Below are 16,977 nucleotides of genomic sequence, written 5' to 3'. Positions count from 1 at the left end.
GTCCCAGACTCTGTCATGGAAACAAGTCGGAAAATTCTCATTGCTAAATTTATCTGGCCCCATAACACTACTTAGCAGGCTAGAACAAAGTGGCATTAGGCTATTAGCAATAATATACTTCTTCCAAAAGTGATGTCACACCCTATTCACCCGTCTTCTTATTCAACTCTGAGGCAAATTGGGCAGGATCCTGAATGCCTAAGGTTAGGCAGAGTGAGCCAGAGACATCACGTAAATCCAAGCCAAGAGGCCAGCTTGGAGCAACGGTGATGCCCTGATCCTTGTGAAATGCAATCCTCAGAAAGATTTTTATCTTCAAGAGATGGAATTTCCTAACTTAGCAGCATGGAAATACTCAATTTATCAAAAGACAAAATTTTTAAAAAGTACTTACGCAACAACCTTACCTAGCCAAAACATAGACAAGAACTCAGGAAACAGACCTGAAAGATGATTTATTTAATCTAACCCCATTTATCTATTCATCTAGACTACTTACTGTTAGGTGGAAGAGAGGTAGCTACACTGACACATGGAGAAGTAGCAAACTCAAAAACTGACAGCAACAGAGAGAAAAGAAAAATTGGCCAAAGCATTCATACGAACTAAATAATAGAGTTATGTGGACCATTTCGCGTGAGAATGTGTTGTATTTTTTTTATAGCCCATTGTAATAGCTGCGGTTCATGAGTCATCAAGAAAGAAAAGTGTGTAATGCGTTTTGGAGAGATTTCCATTGCAATTAAATAATGCAAGTATTGGCTTTTTGAAGGAATAAGCTGCAATTATCTGGCAAATTAACTCATGTGTTTCTACCTCATTCCTAGAAAAGATCAGAAAAATGAGTTGTTAATATGTGTTTTGGCCGATTTGTCAGAACCCTGAAAATCTCATCATGTTCCTTTGTAATTCTCTTGTGATTATCCCTGCATAACTGTCTTATATAATCATTTGGAAAATTTGATATACCAAAAATGACTTCTTGTGTTTTTCTTAGTTTTTGTGCATTATGCATAACAGTGTCAGTTACTATAGAAGGAGCTTCCTTAGCTACATTGATTTTGAACTGTTGGAGAATGAATTGGGAAGCATGGTCATAATTAAGCAACATTCTAAGGTTGTGGGAATTTCCATATCAGGTCAGATTTATGATCCTCCAAGCCAGTATTTTCTTGCCAACAGTGGCTTTTTTAATTTTCATGATGTCAATATTTGTCTGAATTCTGCAACAGCAGGCTATAACAAATGCCTCAATTTGAACAATGCTCCAGTACTTTCTAGTCACAAGAAAACGCCTTGGCCAGTGGGTTCTTACCATAATAAATAGTAATTACAATGATAGATTCTCAACCAGTCAATACTGAGTTAATCTTTATTGATAGATGGTATAATCTTCAACTGGTGTCATATTACAAATCATCACAGTACATTCTTCTCATGAGTATACCAGATCCTTACTTTATTGGTGCCTTAGAAAATTACTGCTCCCTTTGATCTCAGGGGGGAAAAAGGATGTATGCTTATCTAGCTAGTATAGGCTGGTTATCATTAAAAAAATAATAAACTTGAGTAATGGAGCAATTGTAATTTTAGACTTTATATCTAGATCCCAGTGGTAATGCATATGAAATATTTTCTTCATTATGACTTTAGTTATTAATGCTTAGTTTGATCTTTAAGTTTTAGCCGAATCACCAATTTTCATCTTACTAATGATAATGCACTTAATTCCTATCACTAAGGGGAAAATTTTTTTTTGCCGTTAAGTGATCTCCACCTTGACTTTTTCAGTCAATTAAGTTAAAATTGGGTTTTTTTAAGGTAAGTTTCTTTGATTAAAATCTGGTATATTCATTTAAATAGTGATAGTTGTTTATAAAGTTCATAATTTCAAAACTACTCTCTCTTTATGTGATATAATTTTAATGTATATATTCTTATACTCTCACTTTAATGGTATATACTATACATTTTAAAGCAGAAGACCAAGTAATCATTTAGTTACTGTATTTGCTAAAGAATACTAAACACTAAAGTCATGGTCATTAAAAAGAAATTAATTTTTTCCTAAAATTACTTTAAGGGAAAATAGATTTTAAGCACAAATAGCTTTTTGGGTTATTTTTATTTTAAAATAACATTTTTATGTCACTTGGAGCTTTTTAAAGTAAAAGATAGCCATATTTATTTTTAAATGGGAAGTAGACTTTAGCCACTAACTCATGAGAATATTGAAATAGTGAGGCGTACAAATAACCTGCCTTTTCTTACCTCTCCTTGTTTCAGTTGTGAGTTAGCAATGGAAAACACACTTTTCTAAGTATCATGTGATCTTTAAAACAATATAACTCAATAAATAAATAAATAGACAATATAACTCTAATCTGTAAAGTTATCTTTGTCCTTGTAAACACTCACATTTCAAAATTAAAACCATAGATAGTTTTTTTAGTGTTTGGAACTAACTTAAATTAAAATGTAATGTTAAAAAATCTAGTAGGGTTGGGAATTATTAAATTTTTATAATCTTGATCGAAAGTGTCACTTCAGTTGCTTTGCAGTGCCATTTCTGCTTCCTGTTCTTCACCTGTCTTTGCCTGAAGACCTCAGCTCACCCTTCACCCCAACACAAATCCCCTGTGAGATCTACCCTAATTATCCAGAAGGAAAAAGCCCCTCATTCCCCAATGCCCCCTAGTCTCTTTAAGTATATTATTCACATAAGAAGCATGTGAAATGAGAGAGTGATCTGGTCTGGGGCATTTAACCTTCCTGAAGGATCAGAGAGATCCAGACAAAGTCCCAGGCACAAGCTAACACACCTCAAAAATAATAATAATGATTGTTTTTAAAATTGTTATTATTCACATGGCTTTTGGGCAATGCTACATAGCTGCATCTTCCCAATCAAGTTGTACACTATTCTAGATAGGGCAGGGGCTGCACTTCCTAGCTCGTGACTGTCTGAGGTAGCTACGGAATAGTGGAAATTCTTGGAATTCAGATTAGAAGTTCTGTGTTTGAGTCTTATCTTTGTCACTTTGATCTTCCGGTCAGTTTCATCATTCATAAAATGGAAACACACTTGCTACCTGACTCAATGGATTGTAGTGAAGATAAGAATGTGAAAGAGTATAATGTGCATGGTAAAGCGTAAGACATCTTACAAGGGCATCTAATTGTTATTCCTAGAATCACCTAAAGGGCTTGTTAAACAAGATCACTGGACTCATCCCCAGGCTATTCAGCAGGTGTGGAGTGAGCCAGAGAATGTATATTGCTCACAAGTTCCCAGTTGAGGCTGATGCTGCTGATCTGGGGACCACACTGTGAGAATCACTGGTCTAGACATCATTTAGCTCAGAGAGTAAGAGTAGGAACTCTAGAGCCAGACACGTGGGTTAAAATTCTGGCTCCACCACTTATGTGCTGTGTGACGTTAGCACATTATCTACTGGAGTTGTTGTGAGGACTAAATGAGTTGCTAGATGTAAAGCTCACTGAACTTGCCACATACTATGAGTGCTTTATGTCTACTTGCTGCTGTCACCACCACCATCATCATCATCACCACCATCAACATCATCACCACCATCATCACCATCCCCATCATCTTCACCATCATCATCATCTTTTTTTTCTATAAGAAGTAGAAAAGAATGATGATGCTGGAATAAATTTACATCTTCTGCTTCACTGCTGCCTTAAAATCTTTTCTTGCTATATGCAGCAAACAAAAAAAAATTCATAAATTGTTTAGAAAATACAATTTTAACACATTGTTATCAAAAAAAAATCACATAACCTCCTCCACTCAAGCCAAGCATGAGAAAATTGCCGACTCTCACGAAGCCCCTGACACCCAACTTACCAGTCATACACCCCTTGCTGTGCCTTTTGGTGAAGCCGTACCTGTGTGTTTACACCTACTTTAGATGTCCTGAAATTTCTACTTTGGGGTGTCGAGGGTTGTCGTTTCAAACTTCTGGGATTCTATTAGTTGGCCTTTAACTTGTGGAATCATAGTTACCCTCTCTGATCATGCCCTCTTAATTGATCTTTTGCGGAAACTCAGGCTGATTGTCTCAGGAAAAAATACAGTGAGTCTTAGAATGCTTTCCCTGTTTTTTTTTTTTTAACTAATAGTCAAATCAACCATCTCGGAAAGTGTTTGAATAACTTGTCTGTTCGTGATCTTACGTGCTCAGAGAATTTGCTGCTGCTTTCTGTCCTCCTGGGATCTATTCTTTTTAATCTTATATGATAATGTTGTTGTAATTAATATTATCAATTATTAATATTATTTTACTTTCAGACAATGCAAATGCCTTAAGCTCCTTGGGGACTGTGAGTTTTTACTTGTGAAATCCCATGCATGTAGTGGAGAGTTAGTCAGCTTTTGGAGATGATTTGAGTTTTCCCATTGCTAGATTTTCCTTCAGCCTAAAAATACTTTTTTCAACAATCATTAGCCTAAGACTATAAAAGAAACAACAACAGAAAACTTTGGAAATGAATGTAAGAATATTACTTGGCATTGTTTGCTGTCATTATCAGAAATACCTGGCCTTGTATGTTACTGTCCGCCTGTTCACAATTGGAAACTTCAGGCCTCTGGGGTCTGTAAACATGGTGGAAATTGCTTAGCCTGAGGAAATGAAGCTTTTCGTCAGGCTCAGTTTGAGAGCTAGACCATTCCGAAAGAGTCTGAATAACCTTGGGTCTTCTCCCTGGGCTGAAGGAGAGGTTGAGCATCTGACAGAATAAGAGAAGAAAGGAGGAGACTGGATTCTTTCCCAAATCCCCAGTATCAAAACCTTTACAAGAGGACAGCCACTGTACCTCACCTGATTCGAAGGACCCCCATCACTGTGCCCTGACAGTCCCAGACGCTGGACGCCTCCATTACAGTCACTTTCCTACCCGTTATTTGATCAGTCACTCATGTTCTCTTCCTAGATTCCCTGCTGTGAAGAAGAAATTTATGGCAGAGCTAAAAGAATTACGGCACAAAGAGCAGAGCCCCTATGTGGTTCAGAGCATCATCAGCTTGATTATGGGGATGAAATTCTTTCGAATTAAGATGTATCCAGTGGAAGACTTTGAAGCCTCTCTTCAGTTTATGCAGGTAATGTCTTGGGCAGGAGAAGTGAGCGTCTTTCCTCAGTGTAACAGACATGGGAGGTGAACACCCATTCACTTGTCAACGTAGGAAAAAGCCCTACTTTTTTTCCCTCGGTGATTCCTAAAGTGTTTCATAACCAAATAATTGCGTTTAAGGCACATAATTTAATTTTTAAAGTCATATCATCTTTGGAGTAGGATGTACAGTGAAATCTTATCTGTGAACTTTTTTTTCTCTTTTTTTACCTATTGGCTGCCATTGTTCTGTCAATAAATATAGCTAAGTTTTTACTTTTTCAGACTGATTGCATTGCATTGGCTATGTTAACATTTCTAGGCATGAGAACTTTAAATAGTGAAATCCTTTTTTATTCATAGTATAAAAAGGAATCAATTTTTAAAAATCAACCAAATCATACAGGTTTAGGTGTCTACCCAGTGTTCACCATTATGTACTAAAAAAAAAAAAGAATGTTGCTAATGAGGATTTCCCAGAATACACAGCTCTCTTAGATTTTATAGAACTTTAGTATTTGAAGGGATTTTTCCCTAATGCTATTGTGAGTTAGATTTAGTGAGGATCTTAATGAAGATTGTAGATACAGGGGTTATGAATGTAGGTTGTGCCACTTTTATAATCCAAGGGACAGACAACAGCAAGTCACCTGTTGCTGAGGATTTAGAGAAAGTGGAACCTTCATACTCTGCTGGTGGGAATATAAAACAGCTCAGCAGCTTGTGAAGACTGTCTGGCAGTTCCTCAGATGTTTAAATCTAGAATTACTGTATAATCCAGTAATTCCAAGTCTAGGTACAGTATCCAAGAGAAATAAAAATATACGTCCACGCAAAAACTTGCATGCAAATGTTCGTGGCAGCGTTATTAATAATAGCATATGTCCAGGATGGGCAAATCCACAGAGACAGAAAGTAGGTTAGTTGTGTCGTTTGCTGGAGAAGGGCGTGTGAGTAACGGGCTGGGGATGACTGCTAACAGGTGCCGTGTTTCTCTCGTGGATGATGAGAAGTTTCTAAATTTGACTGTGGTGAAACATGTACAATTGTGAATATACTAGAAGCTATTGAATTGTACTCTTTAAATGCGTGAATTGCATGGTATACGAACTATGTCTCAATAAAGCTGTTAAAAAAAAATATAGGCCCTGTATCAAACTTCTTAGGTTTGAATTCAAGCTTCAGTGCTGACCAGCTCTGTGACCTTGGACAAGTCACACTTAACCCCTCCCAGCCTCACTTACCTTGTCTGCAAAGTAGGAACAGTGACTCTAACTGTAGAAGGTGGTTCTGGGCATTCTTGGCGCATGATAAGCACTCAGTAAATGCTAACTATTTTTCTCTCTCTTTCATACTAACGATTTGTCTATCTACAGTACTTGAATGACGATTTGAGACAGTACTTACATACATATATAAAATAACATAGGAAAGGGCCCACAATTCTGAGAACCATCAAGCTCCATTGTGGATCAGGAAAACTGTCTCAAAGACTTTCCGTGCTGGCAGCGCCTGTCTTGGACTGATGTCTTAGTATGATATTGATATACTGGGGACCTGAGTAACTGTTGTTGGCAATGGTCCCAATGTTGACTGAAAATAAGTGGTAATAGTGGATACAGATACTAACATGTCATCACAAATACATGTCGCCTTGGACTCGTCCATGAAAACAACACCTAAAAAAGACCACAGTAATTTACTGCCCTAAAGGCCAGGGAGGAGAAAGGGGCTGGCAGAATTCAGGACACGGCAAATCTTCTAATAAATTATTCCCTGGGCAACCAGAAATACCCTTTCGTAGGCAGGAGTCCACAGGCAAAGAGATCCTTGCTTGAGGATTCGTTCCAAAGGCTCCCTTGTCAGAGGTGGGGAAGGGAGGCATTCCAGACTTGCTCATGAAACTTGTGAATAATAAACACCTAAAATGTCAGGGCTAACAAGTAGACAGCTCTGTGCCGGGGGCTGTCACGGCCTAAAATAAGTTTAGTGTCTTCTGCCTCTTTTCCTATGTTGACCTTCTCTGGGGCTCTGTGTTTGGGATTAATCAAGGACCCAGGGCCCCCCACACAGCAGGTAGCCAATAGAAATTTGTTGGAAATGAATGAAGGAACCAATTCACGCATCTGCTTGCTGGTTATAGGTGCTTTGTCCTTTCAGCGTAGTGATTTGGAGAGAGTGAGAAAACCAGCCTTGCAAAATGTCACTGAAGGTTGTTGTGAACTTAAATATAAATGCCTGAATCTAGTCATTTTAATAGAGTGTAGAATATACTGTGTTAATAGGTATGATTGACTTAAGATATGTTTACTTAAATGTGTTCATGTACATTTTATGTGCACATCTCAATCTTCCTCCCTCCCTTTACTCTTTTTTCTACTTCCTAGGAATGTGCACATTACTTCCTCGAGGTCAAAGACAAAGACATCAAGCATGCCTTGGCTGGGCTTTTTGTTGAAATTCTTGTCCCAGTTGCGGCTGTGAGTTACATTTTCATTTTTAAGAACGTCTTCAGATTGGATCAGAGAATCACCAGTTTCATGAGTATAACATGAACACGCACCTCTGTTTCAGGCTGTCAAAAATGAAGTAAACGTTCCCTGCCTCAGAAACTTCGTCGAAAGCCTGTATGATACCACGCTGGAACTTTCTTCTCGAAAGAAGCATTCCCTGGTTAGTAACTATGAGAAAACCCAGAACACAGAACTATGGAGACTGAAATTCCTAGGCTGAAGTCTGAGTCGTTAACTGTTCCACAGCTGGGAGAATTACTATAGCTCCATCAGAAAGAGGCAGCATTTCAAATCTTGGAGCTTGCACCTAGTGTTGACCATGATTGAATTGTGGTAATGTCAGGAGATGAAACCATGTCGCCTCGGGTGACCCCTCTAGTCCTAAGGATTCCGTTGTTTATTTTCAAGATTGGCTTCACTTCACTTTTATTTTAATCTCTGAGTGTTTTTTCCAAACTGAAGGCTAAAGATTATAAAAAGAGTTTCTCTACTCGATCCTCAGAAATCTTGAGTGATTAATTCCCATTCTGATCAAATCAAAGTGGAACCAGGCAGGAAAGGGAGTTGGGACACAGGTGCCCAGAGGAAAGATTCTCCGAAGGCTGAGAAGACAATTTGGGGGAATGCTTTCGGACCGAAGAGCAGCATAGAAAAGTCTTCTAAATTAGCACAACCTTTTGCCCCCAGTGGTAAACAAAGCTCTGGCTTATGAACCGGCGGGTGGTATACCAGCTGTAATTGTGATCGTGTGGAGGAGGCAGGTTCCTTAGCTAGCTGGTTACTAGCATGGTTTCTGCTAGTCTTTAACGTCTGAACATGACCACCATTATTTGGTCATGTATTCAGACATGCTTTGCCAGGAGTGGTGACAAATTTCCTCATTTATCTACATTCTGTGGTCATTGTGACTGCTTTTATTTTTGTTTTTAAATTACCAGCTGGAATTAGAGTTGCCGTCAAGGGAAGCAATATTTCAAAGTCAGTTTAAAACTTAAGTTAATAAGAAAAAACTAAGTTAATGGATTGTGAAGCACTGACTCTCATTATGACAATAGATTTTTCTCTAATTCAAGTTTAGGGGAAGGGCCAGTTACATTTTTGTTTCAGTCTTCCTTAGCCCTAATCTGGGGGGAGCCGTAAAGGTGCCTGTTAATCTGGTTCAGCAAAATAGTGGTGGGCTCCGCATAGGTATTGCTGGGTGGCCACCCGTTAGCTCTTCCGTCTTCTCCAGTTGCTGCGGGAAACATGCCCAGTTAGGCAGGGAAAGCACAGTAGCACCTCTGTTTATTCGGTCGTAAGCAAATTCCTCCTGTGGTTAAATTTGTCTTGGTGGGATTTACCAATGCAATAACATTTCTTTTAGGAAGTGTCCTTAATTACAGGAGGATTGCATGCAAAAGAAAATATATACCCCTACCTCTAAGACAGGGACAAACTAGTAGATTTTTATGAGCGACGAAGCCAGCGACATTCTCAACACGAATGTGCCTTCCTGCTTGCTTTTCTGAGAAGTTTGTTTTTAAAATCCATAAGGGAAGTCTAAATCATGGAATCAGATTTCTCCTGATACATGAAGCTCACTGCACCCTATACATAACTCTAGATTAGTCCAGTGGCATCAGAAAGCACTTGCAAAATCCCCACCTCTGCACGGCACCCGTTGGGCATCGGTGTGTGATAAAGCATCCTGTGTATTCTGGCCCGTTCAGCGCTCACAGAGGGAGATGGATGGGGAGTGGGTCCTGAGAGCGTGTGTTACCTGGTTGGTTGGGATATACATCATCCTGTGACCTCGTCTGCTCTCTCCTCAGGCCTTGTACCCCCTGGTGACCTGTCTGCTCTGTGTCAGCCAGAAGCAGCTGTTCCTGAACAGGTGGCACGTTTTCCTCAACAACTGCTTATCCAATCTCAAAGTTAGTATTTATCAGCTCTTTTATAAAAATGTATACGAGTCTGAGGCTGGGACATATGCTTCTGAGAGTGACTCTGTGATGTTTGCAGGGGAAATGATCCTATCCTGTTGGAACAGTGAAAAAGGTTTCTAGTGTGTTTTTCTTTTAAATATCATCAGTTTTAGAAGGTGATTGGGGCTAAGAGAAATCACATCAAATGTGGGGGGGAAAAAAATCTCCCCTAATAAGGATAACTTTAAAGGCAGAGTTAAATGCCCCTGTATGTTCATCTATTGTCACATATTGTCTAAATGATTAAAAAAAAAGGTGGGGGGGAGGCCGCACTTCACTGGCATAAGCGTGCAAATTGATTTCAGAAGCTCACCTAAACTTTCTCCATCCTTCCTCTAACTCCCTCCAGTCTGAAAATATTTGGGAGGAAGTGTTCCATCCTGTGGGGGGTTGACCTAGTAACAGAAAAGACTTATTTCCTGTCCCCGTTATTTGTGATTATTTGAAGGTATTCTGTTCAAGCCATATGACCACTGAGTAGTCCTAAGCTTTCACTGAACAGCTGCTGTTCAGGTAGGCAGTACAGGTGCCGGGTGATGTGAGGGATAAAGTCGTGGGCCCGGAAATCGAGGAACCTACAGCTAGAACAACTGTAATGATTAGCTTTAAAACTGGCTTTGTAACTTTAACATGGTGAACATACTTTAAGTTTTAGTGACCTGTTGATAACAGTCAACTAAATGCCACCGTTTCTAATAAGTGCAAGTAGCACATGTTTTTCACACTTACTCTCAGTTGTGTCCAAAGATGCTGAATTCGTTTACAAGTTGAATACTTGTTTCTTCAGAATTTTTGAAGTGTTCTTAGTTGTAAAATCCTGTATGTGCTTAGACATGTTGCCTTGTCTTTTTTTGTTCCAAGACACTTTAGTGAAGTGGTTAAGATTAATTATATTATTTTGGCATTTACCATAATTACACAATAATCTGCCTTGGTGCTGTTTTAAGCACCATGTACTGGCTCTACAAGCCAATTGTGAAATCCAAGATTGGAATCACTGATTTTCTTCAAATTGGCAGGGAAGTATAATAGCAGTGAATATAGAATTAAGCTTTCCTGTATTCTGGAAAAGAAAATGCTTTTCAGGGTATCAACTATTATATAATGGCCACTGTCAGATGTTTTGTTTAGGGATTTATCCATCTGCCATACACTTCTAACACACAGCCCAATATAATTTTTTTTTGTTATTTGGTCCACTTTTAAGTTATTCATTTATTAGTTCCAGTTAAAAATGTTACATTTTGTTTCCTCCATTTTACACAAATAGAAAGTGGTCATTTTGTTCAAAACCAAAAAAAGAGAAATGATTAAGAATGTTCATTTTTTTTCTGTATGTATTATGTTAAATGTGTTTGTGATGAATTTTAGTTAGAATTAAAATAGTGGTTTTGTGTGACAATTTACTCTTGTGGCCAAAAAGACCAAAATTTTCTGTGTCCAGAGTTGCTTTTGAAATACAGCAGCATAAGCTCACTTTGAACTTAATTGCTTCAAAGTTAGAATATTGTTTGAAGCTCTGGTCAAAGCCCACCAAAAAGACTTAACAGCAGGGTTACCAGCAGCCCTCGAGAGAAGTGGGGCTGCGCACTGATGGTGTTTCCCTCTGCAGACGTCTCAAGCATTAGGATTTCTCAAAGGGCAAGGAAACGTGATCAGAAAGAGTAGAAAGGGTCAGCAGTATAGAGAGACTGACCCACGTTCCAGAGCGTAGCTCAGTTCACCAGTAGTTATGAACTGTATGAGGGGCTAGGGAAGGTGTCGGAAGCGGGAGAGATGGGGGAGTCTGTTGTATAAACACTAGCTACACAGTCCCCTGTTCTTGAGGGGCTTGGCGTTTCACTGGGGGACGTCTAATGAAGTTTCAAACTGCATGATGCAGACAGAGAGGATGGAAAAGGCGGCAGCAGGGAGACACCTGTGCCAGGTCTAGAGGTTCGGTACCCTGTGAAGCATGAAGAGGTGGTTATTAGGCAAAAGAAAGGCACTGATATTTCACTTTATGGGTAATAAATTACTGGAATTCACCTCCTCAAGGGTAAAAGACATAAGATCCTTGATGAGTTCCAACTGGAATAAAATTATATCACACATATTTGGAACAAAGCCCAGTAGGGATTAAATTGGATCATTTAAAAATGTCATAAATTGTGAGGGGGGTTTGGCTCAGTGGTAGAGCACATGCTTAGCATGCACAAGGTCCTGGGTTCAATCCCCAGTACCTCCATTAATTAAAGAATAAATAAATAAGCCTGATTACCTACCCGTCCTCAAAAAAAAAATGCCATAAATATACAGAAGACCTTCCAAACCTCAAGAGTCTCAAAAAGGAAGAAATATCTGGGGAGAAACTAGCATGGCTTCAAGAGTATACTTTGTCTTGAATGAGTATACTTTGTCAAAATTCAGTATTTTGTAGAATGTAGAGCCAACTATATCATTTCAAAAGGACCTCCAATCCAGCTCTTTCCTATCTTCACCATCCCCCTTTTCCCCTGCAGTCCCCTCCCCCACTTGTCTCCCCACCCCATACACAGGCTCCAATATGACGAACCCAGTGTTTGAACGCTGCGTGTTGAACTTGGCAGCCACCTTTGATGTGCTCTGTAGAGGAGAGTCATCAAGGTGGCAGCCTGACATAGAGCAGAATAGAAAAGTGTGAGCAGGAAGAATCTGCTTTCAAAGTAAACAAGCTCTCAGATTCACCACTCATTAACGTCAGTGTCCTTGTTTATCCTCAGTGTCAGTCTCTCAGAAGCAGGCAGTTTTGGTGACACAGACTTGAAGCCTTTATTTACACTTATTAACTCGGTCAACCATATATTAGCAATATATCCTTGTAAAGTGGTGATAAATTTGTAACACCTTCTCACCATGACCTTGACATCTTTTAGGAACTCCTGGTCAGTGGTGACCAATACTTTTTTCTTCAATGCATTTTATGTCAGAATCTGAACAGATTGAGCTATAAAAAACTGACATATTCCCTTCATAGCTGCCTTACCGTATCTAACTCCAAAAAAAGAAATAGGTTTTTAAAACCTGACTTAATATTATTTTCATTTTTTGTCATGAATCCTCCTTTATTAACAGTTCTTTTAAAATGCAGTAATTATGAAGTCTTCATAATAACTATATGCTAGTTTCTTATGCTCAAAAATGGGTGTAATTAGGAGAATCTTTAAATTTCTTTTTTCTTATAATAATGAATATAATATACCAGTGAGGGCTTGATTATAAAAACAAAACAAAAACCAAAAACAAACCTCAAAGTTAAGAAATCTATTTACTATGTAATTAATAGCAACAACAAGCCTCATTAATTGGAGGTCTGTTGTGAGCCAGGCCAGTGGGAGGGCCTTTAGACACATCATCATGGATTATCATGATCATGTCAGAGGTTGCACTGAACTCTACACTTTCATGATTATTTGTTTTCCTAAAAATTTTGCTCAGATAACAAAACTGAAGGTCCGTCATTTGAAGGTTAGACATTAGTCAGCCTAGCTTCATTGTTCTAGAGACCAAAGTACAGATTTAAAAATAAGTCTTCTGATTTAATCACCACTTCTGCTAGGACTTGAATGCATTCACTTACTCAGTCAGTGGGGCAAGAAATGTGCCAGGTACTTTTCTAGGTGTTGGGAGTAAGTGATGAATGAGACGGTAACACTCTCTGGTCTCTTAGACCTTGTAATTTAGAGGAGGAGACAAGACAGTAAACAAGTAAACAAATAGATAAGGAATAAACTTCAGATAGTGATAACTGCTATAAAGAAAATCAAATAGGATATGATAATAGAGAATTATACATTCAAAAAGGACACGGAAGGTACAAGGAAGGTCTTTTGATTTCCATTAAGAATCTAAAAAAAAAAAAAGTGTGGTTGCCATGAATTTTTTTCTTAATTGACATATAGTTGATATTCAATGTTGTTTAATTTCAGGTGTACAGCAACATGGTTCAGATATGTCTGTATTCTTTTTCAGATTCTTTTCCACTATAGGTCATTACAACATATTAAATGTAGTTCCCTGTGCCATACAGTAGGACCTTGTTTTTTATCTATTTTATATGTATAGTAGTTTGTATCTGCTAATCCCAAACTCCTAATTTTTTTGATGAAGCTTGTCTTCAGCACTTAATACATATTTGTGTGTAATAATCACAATGAAGTTAAAGAAATGCTTTTTCTTAAGTTTTCATATAATAGTAAGGGTATTAATGATATTCTTATTTTATAAGGGGAAGCAGGGAGTAGTATATTAAGGATTCCACAGTCGTTGCCTGAATGCATTAAAATGTGTGGTACCATTTAGAACAACTGTTGTTCTCTGTAAATATCAAATTTAAAGGGTACAGAATTAACTATTTAAGAAGTAATTATTCTGTTTTACTATTAACCTCATTTCTATGAACTTGAGAAAAATCTCTTAGATCTATGTTTTGGATCTGTCAAAGGCACCTTTCAGAGTGAAATTTATAAATTCGAATAGTGCACATAAATTGGGTGTGAAAATTAGTGATCAGATGACAAGTGTATTAATTTCTGTGAATGCCTTATTTATGAATTGAAAAATAATCTCTGTAAACTGTTGGTATGGTAATTTTAGAGGTTATCCTAAGCTGTAGCATATGTATTATTTGGATAGTTCAGTCATCAAAAATATGGGCTTACAAGCAAAGTAAATTGATTGAGGTATCAAAAGGGGGTACCAAAAAGAAGGAAGGTGTTGACCGTGCTGTGATATGCAAGGAAATATAACAGAAAGAAATAGGTTTACTTCAATCGCTTCAGTTATGATGGAAGAAAAATTGCAAGAGTTTTGAGTATAACAAGATCAAAAGATGACTAGAATTTTTTTTCAAGCTGTTATCAGTAGATCTTTACCTTAGTGTCCATGAGAATCTCTGAGGGAGCCTGTTACAAATGCAACTTGCTGAAACCTACCTCTGGAGATTCTGGTTTAGAATATCTGAGGCATAGCCACAGAATTTGCATATTTATAGGAAGCCCCTGTGACTGGGTGCAAATGGTCAGCTGATGGATCTTGGGAAATGGTCTGGCCAATGACCCTATCACCAACCAAGTTATCAGCGAATTCTGTTCTTCCTACTTGTTGCCGTTAACATTCTTCAGTCTCTATGGGAGCAAAAATAGACAATCTCAAGCACACTCTTAAGAGTGAAAGGACATCAGTCACAACAAGATGCATCAAAAAGATAATTGTGGGTAGAGGGGCAGGGAAAGAGTATAAGAGAAGTTGAAGTTAAGCAGAAGACAGTAATATGAATCATTTAAACAGGAGATTTCAGTTAAGCTCCTAAACGGAAGTTAGATGATGATTGCCCTACCTGGTCATGATCCACAATGTGGGATAAGGCACAAGAGAGAATGCTGAATGCCACACTGTGCAAACATAAAAAGTACTTAATGTGTGCTCATAAAGGGACATTCACAAAGGAGGAGACGTTTCCACTGGAATGGAGGCTCCCTGAAGTCAGGGACTACATCTCCTTTGTTTGCTGTTGGATCTTTGCCTCATACCTAATACTAATTACAATGGGCAGGAACGGTGCTAAATTCCTTCTATGCACTAACTCATTTAGTTCTCCTAACACTCCTAGGAGGGAGGGAGGAATATCATCTGCATTCCACAGACAGGGACGATCAGACCCAGGGGGATTGCAGAGGTTCCCTGCTGCTAATAACTGCAGGGCAAGGATGGGTGTAAACCCAGGCCGGGTGTGTCTATAGTCTGCTTTTAACCACTGTGGAAGCACATCATAGACATTTGCTGATCTGGAGTGACTGGAGGAAGGATAATTAGAATTCCTGACATTTTTAAATGATGGAATAATTTAAATGCAACTTTACTCATTTAGTAGTTAAAGTATTTTTATGTAACCAAGACATTTGACATACTATAAGGAGTATCACCTGTTTTACTAACAGAACAAAAAAAGTGCTTTGTGTATAAAGGTACGCTTCTAAAAAGTTGGGACATTTTTTTCCCTAGAGCTAGAAAAGTAGTTATAAAGTTTATTTGGAAGAATAAATTTTCACAAATATCTGAGAAAATCCTAAAAATAGAAATAAAAGAAAAAGAGCAGAGGATGGTAGAAGGTAGACCATTCGAGATAGTAAAATACATCCTATAGCCTCAGAAATTAAAATGATGTGGTGTCAGCACGTGAAGAGACAGAAGAATAGAAGAAAAAAATCCAAAATCAGACCAAATGCATACAGAAATTGAGAATTTTATAATATTCACACTACAAAGTTATTTTAAAAATACATAGACATAAGAAATCTCTTTCCTAATCTAAAAAACTACTCCCTGTAGTCTTTTCCATAGAATTTATTTATGTGACTCATCTTTATTCAGTAAGTAGTTTAATGGTAAATTTATCTTAGATTATCTCTAAACAATTATGAGTTCTTCAAAAATCAGTACCCAAATTATCCGAGATCAGACGAGATTGGGCGTGTTCAGGATGGCATGGCCATAGACAGTACCCAGATTCTCTACACTCAGAGTACAGCAGCTTAAACAGTTATGATAAGATTAATAAATGAACAGGGAAGAGAAGTAATATAAAAGCAAAAGACCTATAAGAAGGTTAAGAGGGACTTTTCAAGGCTGTTTAGCAAACACTTATTGACCCCCTAGCAGAGTGGCAGGAATTCTAATAGATGTTGGGGTAACTGCCTCTTCTTTTCAGAGAACCCACTATTTATGTGGGTGCTTATGTCAAAACAAGACCATGTGTGGAGTTGAAAGGCTAGGCTAGATGTTTGTATGAGGGTCAGGGGACACTCAGGAGGGGGTAAGTGTTTTAATGGGATGGGATTCGGGATGTTGAGGAGGACTGGAGAAGCCTGCCCGAAGGAGGAGACATTCAAGTAGACAGTGAAAGAGTAGGGTTCATGTGGTAGAAAAGGATACAGGGGAGGGCAGGGACCCACTCCAGACTCAGAAATGGAGCAAAGGTGGTCTCGCTAGAGCTTGGGGAGCTTGTGGGAGAAAAACAGGATGGGACGCAGAAAAGATAGGTTAGAGCCAGATATTGCCTGATCAGGTACGCCATGCCAAGAAACGTTAACTTGATCACGTAAGCATCAGGGAGACCATCCAACCCATGACTTTTAAATAGAAAGGATTACGATCAGTGTCAGATAGGACGTGGGGAGGGAATCAATTGACGGAGACTGTGCAGGAGGTGACTGTGGCAACCCCAGGGACAGGGCAGGAAGCCTGGGCTGTAGCAGGAAGTGGGAACGGAGAAGATGCCGAATTCAAGACCCATTTTGTAGATAAAATCTATAAAACCATGAAAGGATGGAGTGAGAGTCAGA

General features: G+C 38.5%; 1 protein-coding gene across 1 annotated transcript in view; it reads left to right on the top strand.

Moving 5' to 3' along the window:
• Positions 1-16,977, top strand: part of FRY (FRY microtubule binding protein) — a 274,991-nt gene that overhangs the window by 140,377 nt on the left and 117,637 nt on the right. The window contains 4 exon segments of the mRNA XM_032496335.1: positions 4,960-5,128; positions 7,527-7,619; positions 7,714-7,812; positions 9,464-9,565. Of these exon segments, the coding sequence (XP_032352226.1) occupies positions 4,960-5,128; positions 7,527-7,619; positions 7,714-7,812; positions 9,464-9,565 (463 nt within the window).

Source organism: Camelus ferus, chromosome 14 (genome assembly GCF_009834535.1).
Source record: "Camelus ferus isolate YT-003-E chromosome 14, BCGSAC_Cfer_1.0, whole genome shotgun sequence".
NCBI classification, from domain to species: domain Eukaryota; kingdom Metazoa; phylum Chordata; class Mammalia; order Artiodactyla; family Camelidae; genus Camelus; species Camelus ferus.
This window is presented reverse-complemented; position numbering and strand designations above follow the sequence as displayed.